This window comes from Mustela erminea, chromosome 5, assembly GCF_009829155.1.
Source record: "Mustela erminea isolate mMusErm1 chromosome 5, mMusErm1.Pri, whole genome shotgun sequence".
NCBI classification, from domain to species: Eukaryota; Metazoa; Chordata; class Mammalia; order Carnivora; family Mustelidae; genus Mustela; species Mustela erminea.
In genome coordinates, this window is record NC_045618.1 from 70,136,667 (window position 1) to 70,151,685 (window position 15,019).

A 15,019-nucleotide genomic window follows, 5' to 3' on the forward strand; every position below is an offset into this window, starting at 1 on the left:
ACGCCTGGGTGGCTCAGTTGGTTAAGCCACTGCCTTCAGCTCAAATCATGATCCTGGCATCCTGGGATCAAGTCCCACGTCGGGCTCCTTGCTTAGCCGGGAGCCTGCTTCTCTGCCTCTGTCTGCCACTCTGCCTGCTTGTGCTCGCTCTCTCTGACAAACACATAAATAAATAAAATCTTAAAAAAAAAAATCAGTTTTTTGGAAGTTACAGTATTTATCTAAAAATGAAGGGGCACCTGAGAGGCTCAGTGGGTTAAGAGGCTAACTCTTGATTTCGGCTCAGGATGTGCCCTCAGGGTCCTGGAATTGAGCCCCATGTGAGGGTCTGAGCTCAATGGGGAGTCTGCTTCAGATTCTTGCCTTCTGCCCCTTCCCCCAACTCCCACACTAATTCTCTCTCAAATAAATAAATCTTTTTAAAAATTAAAATGTAGAGCCTTCAGGAAATACATCCAAACTATATTCCATATTTCTCATCTTTTTTTCTTAAAAGATTTTATTTCTTTGAGAGAGAGAGAGTGAGAGCATGAGAGGGTAGAAGGTCAGAGGGAGAAGCAGATTCCCCGTGGAGCTGGGAGCACAATGTGGGACTCAATCCCGGGACTCTGGGATCATGATCTGAGCAGAAGGCAGTTGCTTAACCAACTGAGCCACCCAGGCACCCCATATTTATCATCTTTAAGTTGAAATTTTTAAAGGTGCTCAGGGTATCAAAATGATCAAAAACTCTTAAGACCATCTCTCTGTATATCTCTATATTTGGAAACTAGTTTTAACAAGTCTTAAAAATATTGATACAAATTTTTTTATTTGGAACCAAAGCATATTTCCGGTGACAATACTGTGTTTTCCACCATGGGTTCCCCAAAGTAACCCAAGAATGAATTCAGGGAGCTTACTTACGTCAAACTGAATCCAGGTGCATTGAGATGTTCCCATTTAACACCGAGAAAGCAAATAGCAAACGTTATTCAAAACTACAACAGACTAGCTATCTATAATGAAATCCCAGTACAGTAAATATTACTTAATGAAATAACAAATTTATTAGTTAGTTCATTCCTAAGTTGATCTGACATGCTGGAGGAGTTATTTACTCAACAGAAGCTAGGTGAATAGAAAAAACATTTTTTTTTTCTATTTGCTCTATAAGCCTGAGTGCTAGTGCCTTGGGAACCCATCCAGATGGGTTCCATATGGATCTCATCCACAGAGGTTCCTCCAATTGTTTTGTGATTTTATCTGAAAAGGTTTTTCTTCTTGATAAACATTTTGAGTCAGTTCTCAAGGTCTTCCAGGTATTAAAGTACAGAGACAATTTTATAGATTTTATCAGAGAGAAACTATGTAAAACAGGAAAAAATCAGTCATATCAGCACAACTCATCCATGAATAGGTCTATCAACTCATTGGTTCCTGTTACAGGCAAGGGTTCCTTCTAATTTTCAATAAATAACATAATAAATGATCATGTTGGAGAAAAATATACTGCATAGATTTTCATTAGCAATATGTTTTGGATAAAACAATACATACAAATCTTTTTGTCATAAACAAAAATGTCATGGGACTTTGCATTTATTCCCTCATCCATTTAACCTCATTCTTTTGGCTGTCACAGAGAAAAGCTTCCCAACTCCCAGCATGCCAGCACCATAAAGAAACAGAGCAATTCAGTAAAAGAATAGAGCATTAGTCTGCCATTCATATCATGAAAGATGGACGTAAGAAAATTATTCCTAAGTCAATAAAAATAAGGGGTATCACAAGCCCTCATGGGAAGTAATTAGGATATAAACAAAAATAAATAACAATAAATTAAAATTAGTTAAGCACAGTCCCTGCAGATACTACTTGCCCGAGGAGATTTTGCGGAAGCATCACAGATCCAACTTAGACTTTGTAGTCCTTGAGTTCCAGTGACTATACACAGGGAAGTATTAAATCTGAACCAAGTGATTAGGTAATCAACCTCTAATGAGCTCCGTGTCTAGACAGTATGTAATTGTTCTAGATGCACAGGAAAGAAGCAAATTCATTACAAGATGTTAATTCTGTAGGCCCTAACATTTAGGACATTGGGGCTTGATTTCCTCCCAGAACCTTAGTTGAGCAAGGCTGTTCTAAAAGGTCTTTGTTCACAAATCAATGGAAATAATTAACCATCGATGTGGTAACCAAATGATCTTTAACTACAAAGCCATCATTAGGTAGAGGAAACCCATTAAGTATGGATTTCTGAAAACTTCTGTATTATTTTATCCTGTCAGATCCTTTAATCTTCTGCTCAAAATACCACCGAGAATTAGACTGTAAAGCTTTTCCAGCCTGCCTGAAAACAGAAGCTTAAAAAAATATTAAAGAAAAAAAAGTCATTTGAAATGTGTTATAAATTCTTGTCTATTGATTTCGCAGCACACTGGATCAAGGATAGATGACTGAGGAATTATACAAGTCCAACATAACACTGAAAAAAGTGAACATCTTCCAAAGACACCTGAGTATTTACCTGATATTATCATAGATATATTCCTTTTAAGTACCAATTATTTTCTCCCATCTACATCAAATGTTATTACAAATCAAAACTCCTTCTTGTACCAGGTAAAATCCCTAGCACAAGAGCAGACTAGGAATCAAAAAGAGTATGAAATCAGCTTTCAGGAGCTCATTTCCAATTGTCTCAGGGCTCTTTGGGGCCGAGCTGATCTGGAAGCAAAGTCTACAGTGGCTTGCACTCTGGGGTAAACCTACTGGACCTTCTCCACTCCAGCTCTGCATATGTCAAAGGCACTGCCTAACCAATCCATAAATGCACTCAAATAATAAGACATACAAAAAGTAGCTTCGTGCTACTGAAAATATGTCCTAGCATTTATAAAACCTAGTTTTAGGTAATTTGAAATATATGTCAAATTTAGTGGCAAATTTTAAAGGTCTTTTTTTCTTCTTTCTAGAGTTCTTAAATTTGCTCTCAAACCTAAATTGCCAAGTATCAAGTATTAGGCTGATGGGTCACAGATCCTTTCATTACCTTAACAACTATAATAATGCCCGTGAGAGAGCTAGCAACTTCCCAAGAGATTACCTCCAGGATTTGTAAGATACAGTGTGGAGAATGTATATATTCTCATTCTGGCGGAATATGGCTGTAACATAAAGAACAAAATTTTTAATGTGTGGTCAAAATATAAGTCTACACTGAATGTATGTGGAAAAGATATTTAATTGTAAAATAGAAAAGTAGGCCAGAGTACAGTTTTAAGGGTAATTGCTTCTTTATACAGATAGGTAATCTAGAAGGGTTTTGGGTTAAACATTTTCATAAAGCAATAAGACATTAAAAAATAAAGCAAGAAAAAAGAGCTTGAAGTTATGTTTTACAAAAAAGAATGAACAGTACGTCAGAGTTTAATGTCCATACATTGTGGAATTCAACAATATTGTGATGAAAGCAAGTCACAGCACAGACATACAGTTTTCACAGGGAAAAGTAAAAGTTATGTTAGACATACCTAGCATCACTGTAGTACAAAAAGTTCTTGTTCTACATACAAAAGCATTTTTTTTCCATAAGAATAATTTCCTGGGGGAAAATGAGTCCATGAAATATTTCAGAAACCCATATGCTCTGAGTATTCCAAAAACATTATCTTAAAATCCAGTGCCTTAAAGTGCTTTCATGTGGAAATCATGATGGAAGGCACAGAATACAGTTTCACGTCCCCACTATGAAATTTTCAAAAAAGCATAGATTTTTGCAGTTTGCAAATTCAAGTTACCTTGTAAGCTGCTCCTTCTAAGAACATTGTCAATCCCAATAAAACCAGCTTCTAGCTTACTTAACTTTCAATGACCTACAGAATAAAAGGATTTTCTCCCCTAGTTCACTTTCATCATCTTTGTGGGGAAAATACCTATGCAAGTGATGCGTTTTGAAATTATAAAACATGCAGAATATGTACAAACAGAAAGTTTAAAAAATATTTGCTTCATATACATGTAAATCTACTTGGGTATAGCTGAAATTGAACAAATATAAAAATTTGCTTTCTAAAAAATGTTTTCAGAGAATCTGAGACAACTTAAAGCTGTACAAAGATTTCCTGGGAGAAATCTTCTTTTCATATAGAAGTTTATACCTACAGGAGTAATTCCAGCATCAGTCCACCACATAATTTTTATATAACATTTGGTCTAATCGACAACGATCACCCTTAAAACTGTTCTGTTTCTGAGAAATTAAGGTTCATACTAAAATCAAAAAGAATTCACAAAAACAGTGGCTTATTGTGTTTTTGGATCTCTTCAACAATCTTTATAACTCATCTGGAACTGTAAAAAAACAAAAACTATTTACAGAATTCAGTTTTAAATACATTTCACAACTTCTAAAGTAGAGTTTTATGTTACAAGGATTCAGAGCGCATGGCTTAAGTCCGATCGGCAATCCGTAGTCTCCTGTTATCCTGGCTTCCTGCGACTGCACCTTGTGGTGTACAGTTCAAGACTGTGTTCTCTCTTAACCAAAAGTAAATCAAACTACATGTTCGTAGTTAATTAAACAGCTTCTTTATTAGTCTGAAGACGAGTCATCGCTTCTAATTTTTGTCTGTAGGCCTCTGCTTCCTGTTCTTTCTTTAGAAGCTGCTGTCGATATTTTTGTGCTTCTCGATTTGCTTCATCCAGCTGTTTCTGAAGAGCTTCTCTCTCCTAATTGAAAAAAAAGGTTTTTTCAATGTTTGCATGAATACATGATTAACACACATAAGCACGCATCCCGCAAACTGAAAAATCTGTAGGAGCTAGACGTAGCCACCTATTGATATATCCAAGATGTCTTGCCTTGTCAACTAATTCATTAATAATTAAAGCCCCAAATTTTGTGCTCCACACTCTGGCAGAGATTAGTTTCTGACCTCAAGAAAGCATTTCTAATTAAAAGTGGGATTAACATAATGAACCCAATTGTCATACATATAAAAGTAGAGGTCCACAAAGATCAGCGAAGAGCTTTAAGAGAGAAATATACCTCTTCACATCTCTGTGATGTTTTTATGTAAAGGTATACCAAACTATAGAAGTTAGTACTTATTGAGCACTCATTATGTAACTAAACAAGGTGATGTCCAATAACAAGACTGTAAGACAGAGATTATGCCCATTTTACAGATGACAAAAACGATGCTCAGAGATGATGTAGCCTTTCCACAGTAACACAGTTGGGTTTATGAGATTCTAATATTACTGCTTTTAATACCATCTTCCTCTCTGGTAACAAGCTAGATTCCTCATCTGTGGAATGAAGAATGTTCGTTTAGATTAATATTTCCTAAATTATCCCATTTTACAAACCAATAAAATACTAATTTCTCTATTGTGGAATTCACTAAATTAAACAAATATAAAATATATGTATTAAATTCCTCAATAAACTGAGAGCTAAACACAAATCTAGTCCAATGAAAATGATACCTTTTCTCTTCACTCTGCCCCTACTCAGTTGCCTAAGGGAAAACACTTCAAAGGCTCCTTTCTCATATCTCTATAAGATATCTCTCATATCTCTATGAGATATCTCTCATATCTCTATGAGATATCTCTATGTATGCACATGGACAAAAGTTCGACATGCACAGGCCCAAGCTCAACCTCATTACAGAGGCCTGGGACCTTTTAGGGGGATGAGGACTCAGGGCAGGAGGGCTATGAATGATCATAAGAAATGCCAGGGTTGGGGCACCTGGGTGGCTCAGTGGGTTAAGCCTCTGCCTTCGGCTGAGGTCATGATCTCAGGGTCCTGGGATCGAGCCCCACATCGGGCTCTCTGCTCAGCAGGGAGCCTGCTTCCTTCCTCCTCTCCTCTCTCTGCCTACTTGTGATCTCTGTCAAATAAATAAAATACTTTAAAAAAAAGGAAACGCCAGGGTCACACTGGATAAGACACTTGACTAGATGGAACTGAAGGTGAGGGTCAGGAGCCTACTGGGGAAAAGGACACTTTGAGGGTCTCTTCCTCTACTTCCTTGACTCCTGTCCATTGTGAACACCAAAAGATTCCCTCCGCTTCACCATTCACATGGTCTCCAAGGAGGAGCAAGTGTTAAGACTCCTTCCTTCCTTCGATTCCACTCCCTTCCCCATAATGGGAATGAAGCTAAATCCATCCTGTATTTTTCCCGAGTCCACCAAATGTGGGAACGATTGATCACATAAGTAGTCTCCAAATCTTCCATTTACACAAAATGTACAAGAAACATGTGCCCTTCATCTCCAATTTAAGAAATGCCCACGCCTTACCCTGCTACCCTTTTCTTATCCTCTTCTTACCCTTTCTCCAGCCAAGATGGCAAAGTAGAAACAAGTCAGAAAAGACAACAACCAAGAGACGAGACTCAGGTGATAATCAACACCACTACCTTGGCAGTGAACTCTGGAGAATTTAGAGCATGCCGATAGAAAGAACGGGAGAAGGGGGCTGCGTCTCCAGGAGCTAGACCACCACCTCTGGCAGGAGCACTCATGGCCACACATAAGTGTTTTAAAATTTTACATGTGTTAAGAAATAAGATCCTTTGATAAGGCAAGTTTTGAATTTGGTAGGAAATACGGGAATACACTCTCTAACTCTAAGGCATCTCCTTGTACTAGCTCTTCATTAACATTAGAAACAGCAATAATTGGGACGCCTGGGTGGCTCAGTTGGTTGGACGACTGCCTTCGGCTCAGGTCATGATCCCAGAGTCCCGGGATCGAGTCCCGCATCAGGCTCCCAGCTCCATGGGGAGTCTGCTTCGCTCTCTGACCTTCTCCTCGCTCATGCTCTCTCTCACTGTTTCTCTCTCAAATAAATAAATAAAATCTTTAAAAAAAAAAAGAAACAGCAATAATTCACACTCAGCAAATGAAAGCAAACTGAGTGAGGTAGTCTAACAGTAAATACAGTTTATTTTCCTTATAGCATATTTTTATTTCAATTAGAGTATATCTTCCTATAAATGAAAAGATAGCTCCCTTTTGCCTACCAGGCAAATAAAAGATTCATATTACACTGCCATTTCTTGACTGTATCTGTAAAACCTGAAAGATAAGTATATTTATCTAAGTATATGTAGTCCTCCAGACTGAAAGCACACTTAACATTATTAAAGTTTTTTTTTTTTTTAAGTGTTTCCATTTTATACTTCTCAAGAATATAGGTGTTTGGGGAGAGAATCTTCTTGCCATCTCACTTTTCAAAGCAAATAAAAATCTCTAAAAAGTGGAAAATATCACTTCTTATTTTACTCAGAGATCCTTTGTTTACAAATTTATTTGTTAAATGTTTACTGAACATATATTATATACAAGACATTTCCTTAACATAAACAGTACTTTGGTTGTTTCACACGTGAATAGTCCAACAGAATGAAATTTGAGGATTTATATTTAAATAGAAATACCAATCCTATAGCTTTGACCTTTTCCAATAAAAGCACAGTAAAAAGGACTCTGATATTTGTAAATAAACACACCTTCACCTAATAATATGTAGTACTAAAATATTTTTCCTTTAACAGTCTAACACTGAAGAATTCCAAAAAAGTAAATTCTGACGATAATCACGATTTGGTAGCAACTGAGAAGATATATTTATCTTACACCACAACTCTAAACCCAAGCAATGGAAAAACAGGGCAAGGGAAGATTGAGTTTGCTTTTTTATCTTCAAACAAAATTCTTGAATTTGGCTTCAGCTGGTAGCAATTCTCTCGAACCAGTGATATCATTTTTAATTTTCTAATATTCAAATTTATTTTTACCTTAGCTATTATAAGGCAAAACATCAGTATAGTGGTTCATGTTTTACCATACTTTTCCATAGAATTTGGAAGATAATAAAAGCAACAATGAGCACTTATTATAAATTCTACTCCTTTACATGTGTTCTCATTTAAACTTTACAAAAATATGATAATATAGGTGCTGTTATTTCTTCCCTGTTACTGATGGGGAAACCAAGATTTAAAAGCTTAAATATTTAAACCTGACCAAGAAAACACATCAGAAAATTACAAAACATATCCATATTCTTAACCATTAAATATTTGTTTAAAAAGAGAGAAACTGGGGGCGCCTGCATGGCTCAGTGGGCTAAAGCCTCTGCCTTCAGCTCAGGTCATGATCCCAGCATCCTGGGATCAAGCCCTGCATCGGGGTCTCTGCTTGGCAGGGAGCCTGCTTCCTCTTCTCTCTCTCTCTGCCTGCTTCTCTGCCTACTTGTGATCTCTGTCTATCAAATAAATAAATAAATAAATAATCTTTTTAAAAAAAAAAGAGAGAGAGAGAAATTGGGGCACCTAGGTGGCTCAGTCGATTACGCATCTGCCTTCAGCTTGAGTCATGATCCCAGGGTCCCAGGATTCAGCCCCACATTGGGCTCCATGCTCAGCCAGGAGTCTGCTTCTCCCTCTGACCCTCCCCTACCACTTGTGTTTTCTGTCAAAAACAAAGTCTTTAAAAAGAGAGAAAAACTGGGCAGAGTGTGTGAGCTATTTCTCTGTGTATAAACATCAATTTTCCAAGTGCCAGGGCCAAATACGATCCTGTTTTTATAAATAAAGTTTTACTGAAATAAGGCATGCGTACTCATTTTCAAAGTGTCAATGGCTACTTTCCCACTACAATGGCAAAAGTGAGTAGAGAAGCACAGACTGGTCAGTCCACAACACCAGAAGTATTTGCTACCTGACCCTTTGCCTACTCCACCCTGAAGAAAAAAACTTATCTGTAAGAGATAGGAGAGGAGCCTGGGTAGCTCAGTCTGTTAAATGTCTGCCTTTGGCTCAGGTTGTGATCCTGGAGTTCTGGGATTGAGCCCTGAGTAGGGATTCCTGCTAAGAGAGGAGTGTGCTTCTCCCTCCCTCTACTCCTCCCCCAGCTCATGCTCGCGCTCTCACTCTCTCTCTCTGTCTTGCTCATGGTCTCTCTCAAATGAATAAAAACCTTAAAAAAAAAAAAAAAAAAGGAGTACAGAAAATTTTTAACTCTGATAGATCAAAAGAATATCAATAAAAGGAAAATAGATTGGAAAAAACTGCATCAAATCAAACACTGTAAAGTTTACAGGAAACAATTTTTAAAAGAACACTAAGAATCTCAATCCGTCACTGGTTAGAAGACACAAATATTTCGTTAAAAATAAACTTGCTGGGCGCCTGGGTGGCTCAGTGGGTTAAGCCGCTGCCTTCGGCTCAGGTCATGATCTCAGGGTCCTGGGATCGAGTCCCGCATCGGGCTGTCTGCTCAGCAGGGAGCCTGCTTCCTCCTCTCTCTCTCTCTGCCTGCCTCTCTGCCTGCTTGTGATCTCTCTGTGTCAAATGAATAAATAAAATCTTTAAAAAAAAAAAAAAAAAAATAAAAAAAAAAAAATAAAAAAAAAAAAAAAAAAAAAAATAAACTTGCTAAGGAGGGCACGTATTACATGGAGCACTGGGTGTGGTGCATAAACAATGAATCTTGAAACACTTAAAAAAAAAAGTTATTTCCTGAATTCACACAAGTAAATAACAGGAAAAAATCTGTTATTCTTAATACACTAATTGTATTTCTTCCCTCCCACATTACAAAATAATTCACTGATTCCATATATAGCACACGGCTTCTAAAAATATCTTTAGTGCAGTAATATCAAGGGGGTGATATGATACATATTATTGCAATTTGGTGTCTTATTCATACCTCCCCTTTGAAAAACAAATCTATTTCATTTCCTATATTGTTACAATGCAGATATAAAAGCTGTAGCATTTATAATACATTTTCTACAATTTAAACCAATTTCGTAGGTATTATTAATAAACCTCTCCAATGCTAGTCAGGAAAGTGTAAATATAAATTCTTAACACTTGACTTATAAACACTCTCTTTGGTAGTTGTAGACACACACATGCAGAGAAAACTCAAGCATGTCAGATTCTGAATAATGAGTTAATTATTTAATTCTCATAGGGCAGAGTTCCTCAATCTCAACATGGATGTTTTTGGATCAGATAATTCTTCTTTTTTTTAAAGATTTTATTTATTTATTTGACAGAGAGACAGATTACAAGTATGCAGAGAGGCAGGCAGAGAGAGAGAGAGGTGGAAGCAGGCTCCCCGCTGAGCAGAGAGCCAGATGTGGGGCTTGATCTCAGGACCCTGGGATCATGATCTGAGCTGAAGGCAGAGGCTTTAAACCACTGAGCCACCCAGGCGCCCCTGGACCAGATAATTCTTAACTATGGGGGCTGTCCTGTGCATTGTAGGATGTTTAGCAGCAGGCCCAGCCTCTATCCCCTATAGGTCAGGGGCATGCCCCTAGTTATGACAACCCAAAATGTCTCCAGACATTGCCAAATGTCCCCTGGGATCAAAAATGCCCCAGCTGAGAATCACTGCCTGCAAGAAACTTTTTTAGTTAATGGTTAAGTTTCTACTCACTTGGAGTAGAAAAGTCTGCCCCCAAGACAACTCCACTGGTCATCTAAGAAAGTAAGTTCAAAAGCACCACTCTATGTATTATAAGGAAATGATTACCTGGTTTGATGAAAACACTGGAGGCCTCTTTTCATTCTATATCTCCAGCCCCCTCTACCATCTACACTCATTGTAGCTTCAAGGTCTCTCTGTAAGAGCTCTATAAAGATCATGCAATGTTGGCTTGAACATTTCTGGTGATGGAGATGAGAGTTCCATGACCAGAAAGCTCTAATTACAGAAAACAAAACAAAACACTTCTTTAAGCCAAGGTAAAACTCCATCTCCCTAAAGTTCTAGCCTTGGTTCTAGTTAAATTATATACCTCAATTCATACTTTCCTATTATCTGTAATTATTCTCCCAGGGCTCTAAAAAGACTAAGTCAGGGAAGGGGGGGGATCAGGCTGACCTTTGAGGAAAACAACACTTAAGGGTTATTAGGTAAATAAAGGTACAAGATGCGCATTCACTGTTTTAAATATATACTTTGTTGAATTCAGTAAGCTTATGTTTAATAAAAATTCAAGTAATTTTAAAAGATTTTATTAAACAGTTAAAGCAAAAAAAAAAGCAAAGTACATGACAAAATTTTTTCACCTGATGTGCCAAAAAAATCGTCTGACATCAAAAAACTTTTTTTTAAAGATTACTAAATAACAAGTATATTGCTACTGTTTTGTTTTTTAAGATTTTATTTATTTATTTGACAGACAGAGATCACAAGTAGGCAGAGAGGCAGGCAGAGAGAGAGAGAGAGAGGAGGAAGCAGGCTCCCTGCTGAGCAGAGAGTCCGATGCGGGACTCCATCCCAGGACCCTGAGATCATGACCTGAGCCGAAGGCAGCGGCTTAACCCACTGAGCTACCCAGGCGCCCTATATTGCTACTGTTAATGAAAAAAATTGCTAATCTGTAAGAACTTCTGTCTACTGAATATCATTTTAAATTTTGAAGAAACAAAACAACTTACCTTCAATAATTAAAGTCATACTTTTAGCAAACATTCTGGCTAAGCTATGAATTGGACTCTTGTTAACTCAATAATATATTCTTTGTGATTGTACCTTAAAGATGTACCAGCATTACACTTAACACGAACTGTAGCAAAGATACATTCTAGTTGTCCTCAGTCAGAATTATGTTGCTTTTTAGTTACTTAAAAAAAAAAAGTCCTCTTTTCGATGAAACAAGACACTTAAGAATTCTTAGACATTCACCAATATTATTATTATTTAAGATATTCAACAACATTTACTGGTTACAAATATCAGGTATTATGAGTATGTGTATGAGTATGCTGACTTTTTAATTCTGATAAGTTATCCAAATGCAGAAAGTTACCCAAAACTCCAATTTGAAAGAAAATAAAACTGCAATTCAGGAAGGTAAGATAACTTGCCTCAAAGCTAACAGGGGAAAGAGGTGGGATTCAAATCCAGCTCATTTAATTTCAAGTCCAGTGTCCTTTATACTGCAATTGATCTTTTGAAGTTATTCAAGAATAATTTTGTTTTCACGTTGTATGAGTTAATGTCAGATTCAGGGAACACAGTTTTATTTACAGTCATGTGAGACAAAAAATTTGTGAGGCACTCTGGTCTGGTTATACTTCCAAACTAGTTTGGGAGGAGGGGAAAAAAGCTGAATCCTATCAACAGCTAATCTAAATTTAAATTCCTTCTTAAAGAACTTAATAGTGAAATAAGCAGTTATGTATGGCTTTTTAAAAAAATAACCTAGTCGACAAACATCAACCTTCTTTAAAAGGATCCTCCAGCCCAAACAGGCATTTGTATTTCACTTTCAAAAGAAAAGAATGTTTTTTGTCAATATACAGTGACATTTCCTTCAGTGACTTGTGAGAATGATGCATGTAAATTTAATAGAAAATAAAGGATGGAGTGCAAGAACCAAATTCATTACAATGTTACCATGATGACAGACTTTGTTATAAACAAATTCTTCACTCATTCATTCATTCATTCAATATGTATTTATTGAGGGCTTGCTTTATGTATAAGCAAATAGTTAGACAAAATAGTACTATGTACTTTCATTCTGTATCAAAACAACACCGTCAGTAATAAATATAAAAGACCAAAAATATATATATAGAAAAGCAAATTGAATTTATTTTGGACGACTGCAGCAAAACACACCGGGTAAAAGACTCCTTACTTCTATTTCTGCAGATTCCACCCGGTTTTCAATTATTTCGATACATTGTCTCTTGGCTGGTGGTTCTTCACTTATAACAGTTTCTTCAGCAATGTCAGTTGCTGGTACTGTTAATACTAAAATTAAAAAAAGTGGATATTACTTCATTTCATAAAACTAGTTGTAACATTGTTGATGCAACTCATCTAAAATAAAGATGTCCCAAATAATAATTAACAAGCATTAATTTTCTTTTTATGAGGATATCCATATTGGTCTTCAGGGTGCATTTTTAAAGAATACTATTTATTTTTTAAAAAATTTTACAGATGACATATTCACTATATGGGTGAAAAATCAATTAGCGTAATAGAGAATCACATTTTTTGGTTTCTTGTTATTGTTCTTGTATTAACTTATATAAAAACAAACATGAACACACATTTTCATTTTTCTGTCTTATACAAAAGGTAGCATACACACAATAGAGACACTGTTTTCCCTGCACTTTCTTCACTCCCTGTACCGAGGGTATCTTCCATCAGCACATGCAGTGCTCCCTTTCATCTAGCCACATAACAGTCCACTGCATGGACACGCCATTATGAACACTGTCTGTGTATAACCTTTGCTTGTTTTTCTTTTGGCTTATTGGACTTTGTCCCTAATTTTTAGTATTTCTTTATACAGATATAAACATACATAGAGAGAGAGAGAGAGAGAGAGAGAGAGAGAGGCTGTCCTTGCTCTGCATAGCAAGCAGTACGGACCACAGAAATGACTGTGAGAGCTGGAATCATGCAAAGCAATTTTAATAATCAATGGAGAAAATTACAATTGTGTAATAGCCTTTAAAGTTTTTAATCAAAATATTAAAAACTCTGTCAGTTATAAATGTAAGCAGAAATGAAAAAAGTAAAATTTTTAGTACACTGGAATTTAAAACATTAGTGATCTTGAAAATTAAAGTCTTTTATTTCCTTTAACTCATACTACATTACACTTATAAATTAACCCAAAAAGAATTAAGAACCTTGTATCTGCTTCATTGGACTGTCTGCATAGTCTGTATATATTCATATGTCAGTTACACATTTTTTAATTACAGAGGCTTTAAAAGTTTATCTTAATACTCATTAAGTGCCTCTCATTGCTCTTCTTTCCCAGAGTTTTCCTTAATCTTCTCCCACTAATATAACTTCAGAATCTCTTTGACTTGTTGCAGGAAAAAAACCTGTTAGTCTCTGTTATGGGCTGAATTGTGTCCTCCTCAAAATTCAAATACTTCAGTCCTAACCCCCAGTACTTCACAATGTGACTGTTCATTTGGAGATTTGGCCTTTAAAGAGGTAAATAAGGTAAAAAGAGGTCATATGGGTGGGCCCTAACCCAGTAGGACTGTTGTCATTTTAGAAGGAGAGATTAAGACAAAGACAACACAGACTGAGGGACATCCACATAAGGACACAGTGAGAAGGCAGCCATCTGCAAGCCAAGGAAGGAGAAAGCCTCAGAAGAAACCAAATTTGCCAACATCTTATCTTGGACTTCAAACCTCCAGCACTGTGAGAAGATAAATTTCTGTTGAGCCGTTCAGTCTGTGGTATTTTGCTGTGGCAGCCCTAGCAAACTAAAACAGTTTTTGTTTTTTTTTTTTCCCCCTGTATCATATTACATTTATAAATTAGCTCAGGGAGAATGGAGATCTTTATGAGAGTGAATCTTCTTAACCAAAAACATGACATTTCTTTCCATTTGTTCATGGGTTGAGAGTAGTCTGTCTGTGTAATAATCAGGTATTAGAAACATTATATCTGCTTCATACAAACTGTGAAAGTTTTCTTATTTCTATAAAATTAGAATCAGTTCTTTGAAGCTTTGTGAAAGCATCTGGGCCTGACCCAAATTTTGGACTAGCCATCAGAAATTTCTGCAGAATGGAAGAGAATGGCCTTCTAGGCTTCTAGGCTCCTCTTCTGCTATACAGACAAACTTTTTCCCTGAGACCTGGTCACCCTATAGTGCCATACCTCCTCTGTCACTCTAAACCAAACCTCTAGCTCTAGCCCCTGCCTCCCCCAATTCCTTCACTAGCCATGAAGGGACACAGTCTCTGCAATCCTAATCATTTTCTAAAAGGTTATGCATGTGCACACACTTTTTTTTGTTGGGGGCAGGGGTCCTGGGTCCCTGGCAATGCTTGCTCAGATAGGAATTTTCCGCACCTTCTCTTTCTGCTTCCTCCAGCATTCACGCCCTAGTCTACCTCAGCCCTGCTTACAGCATCTCCTACATAGCCTGGGCCCTGCCTTGCTGAGTGTGTATTTATTGCTAATTTCTGAGCTCAATCTCTTCTCTTTT

General features: G+C 36.9%; 1 protein-coding gene across 6 annotated transcripts in view; it reads right to left on the bottom strand.

Annotated features, from left to right (window-relative positions):
* Positions 1–3,211: 3,211 nt before the first annotated feature.
* Positions 3,212–15,019, bottom strand: part of GABPB1 (GA binding protein transcription factor subunit beta 1) — a 67,725-nt gene continuing 55,917 nt past the window's right edge. For 5 of the 6 annotated variants that reach the window (XM_032343706.1, XM_032343708.1, XM_032343703.1 and 2 more), the window contains exons 8-9: positions 12,680–12,795; positions 3,212–4,716 (exon numbers count right to left, since the gene is read on the bottom strand). In XM_032343706.1, the coding sequence (XP_032199597.1) occupies positions 4,564–4,716; positions 12,680–12,795 (269 nt within the window). In that variant the 3' untranslated portion in view covers positions 3,212–4,563. Of the gene's footprint in view, positions 4,717–12,660; positions 12,796–15,019 lie in introns of all 6 variants that reach the window. The other variant, XM_032343709.1, reaches the window with a different exon arrangement.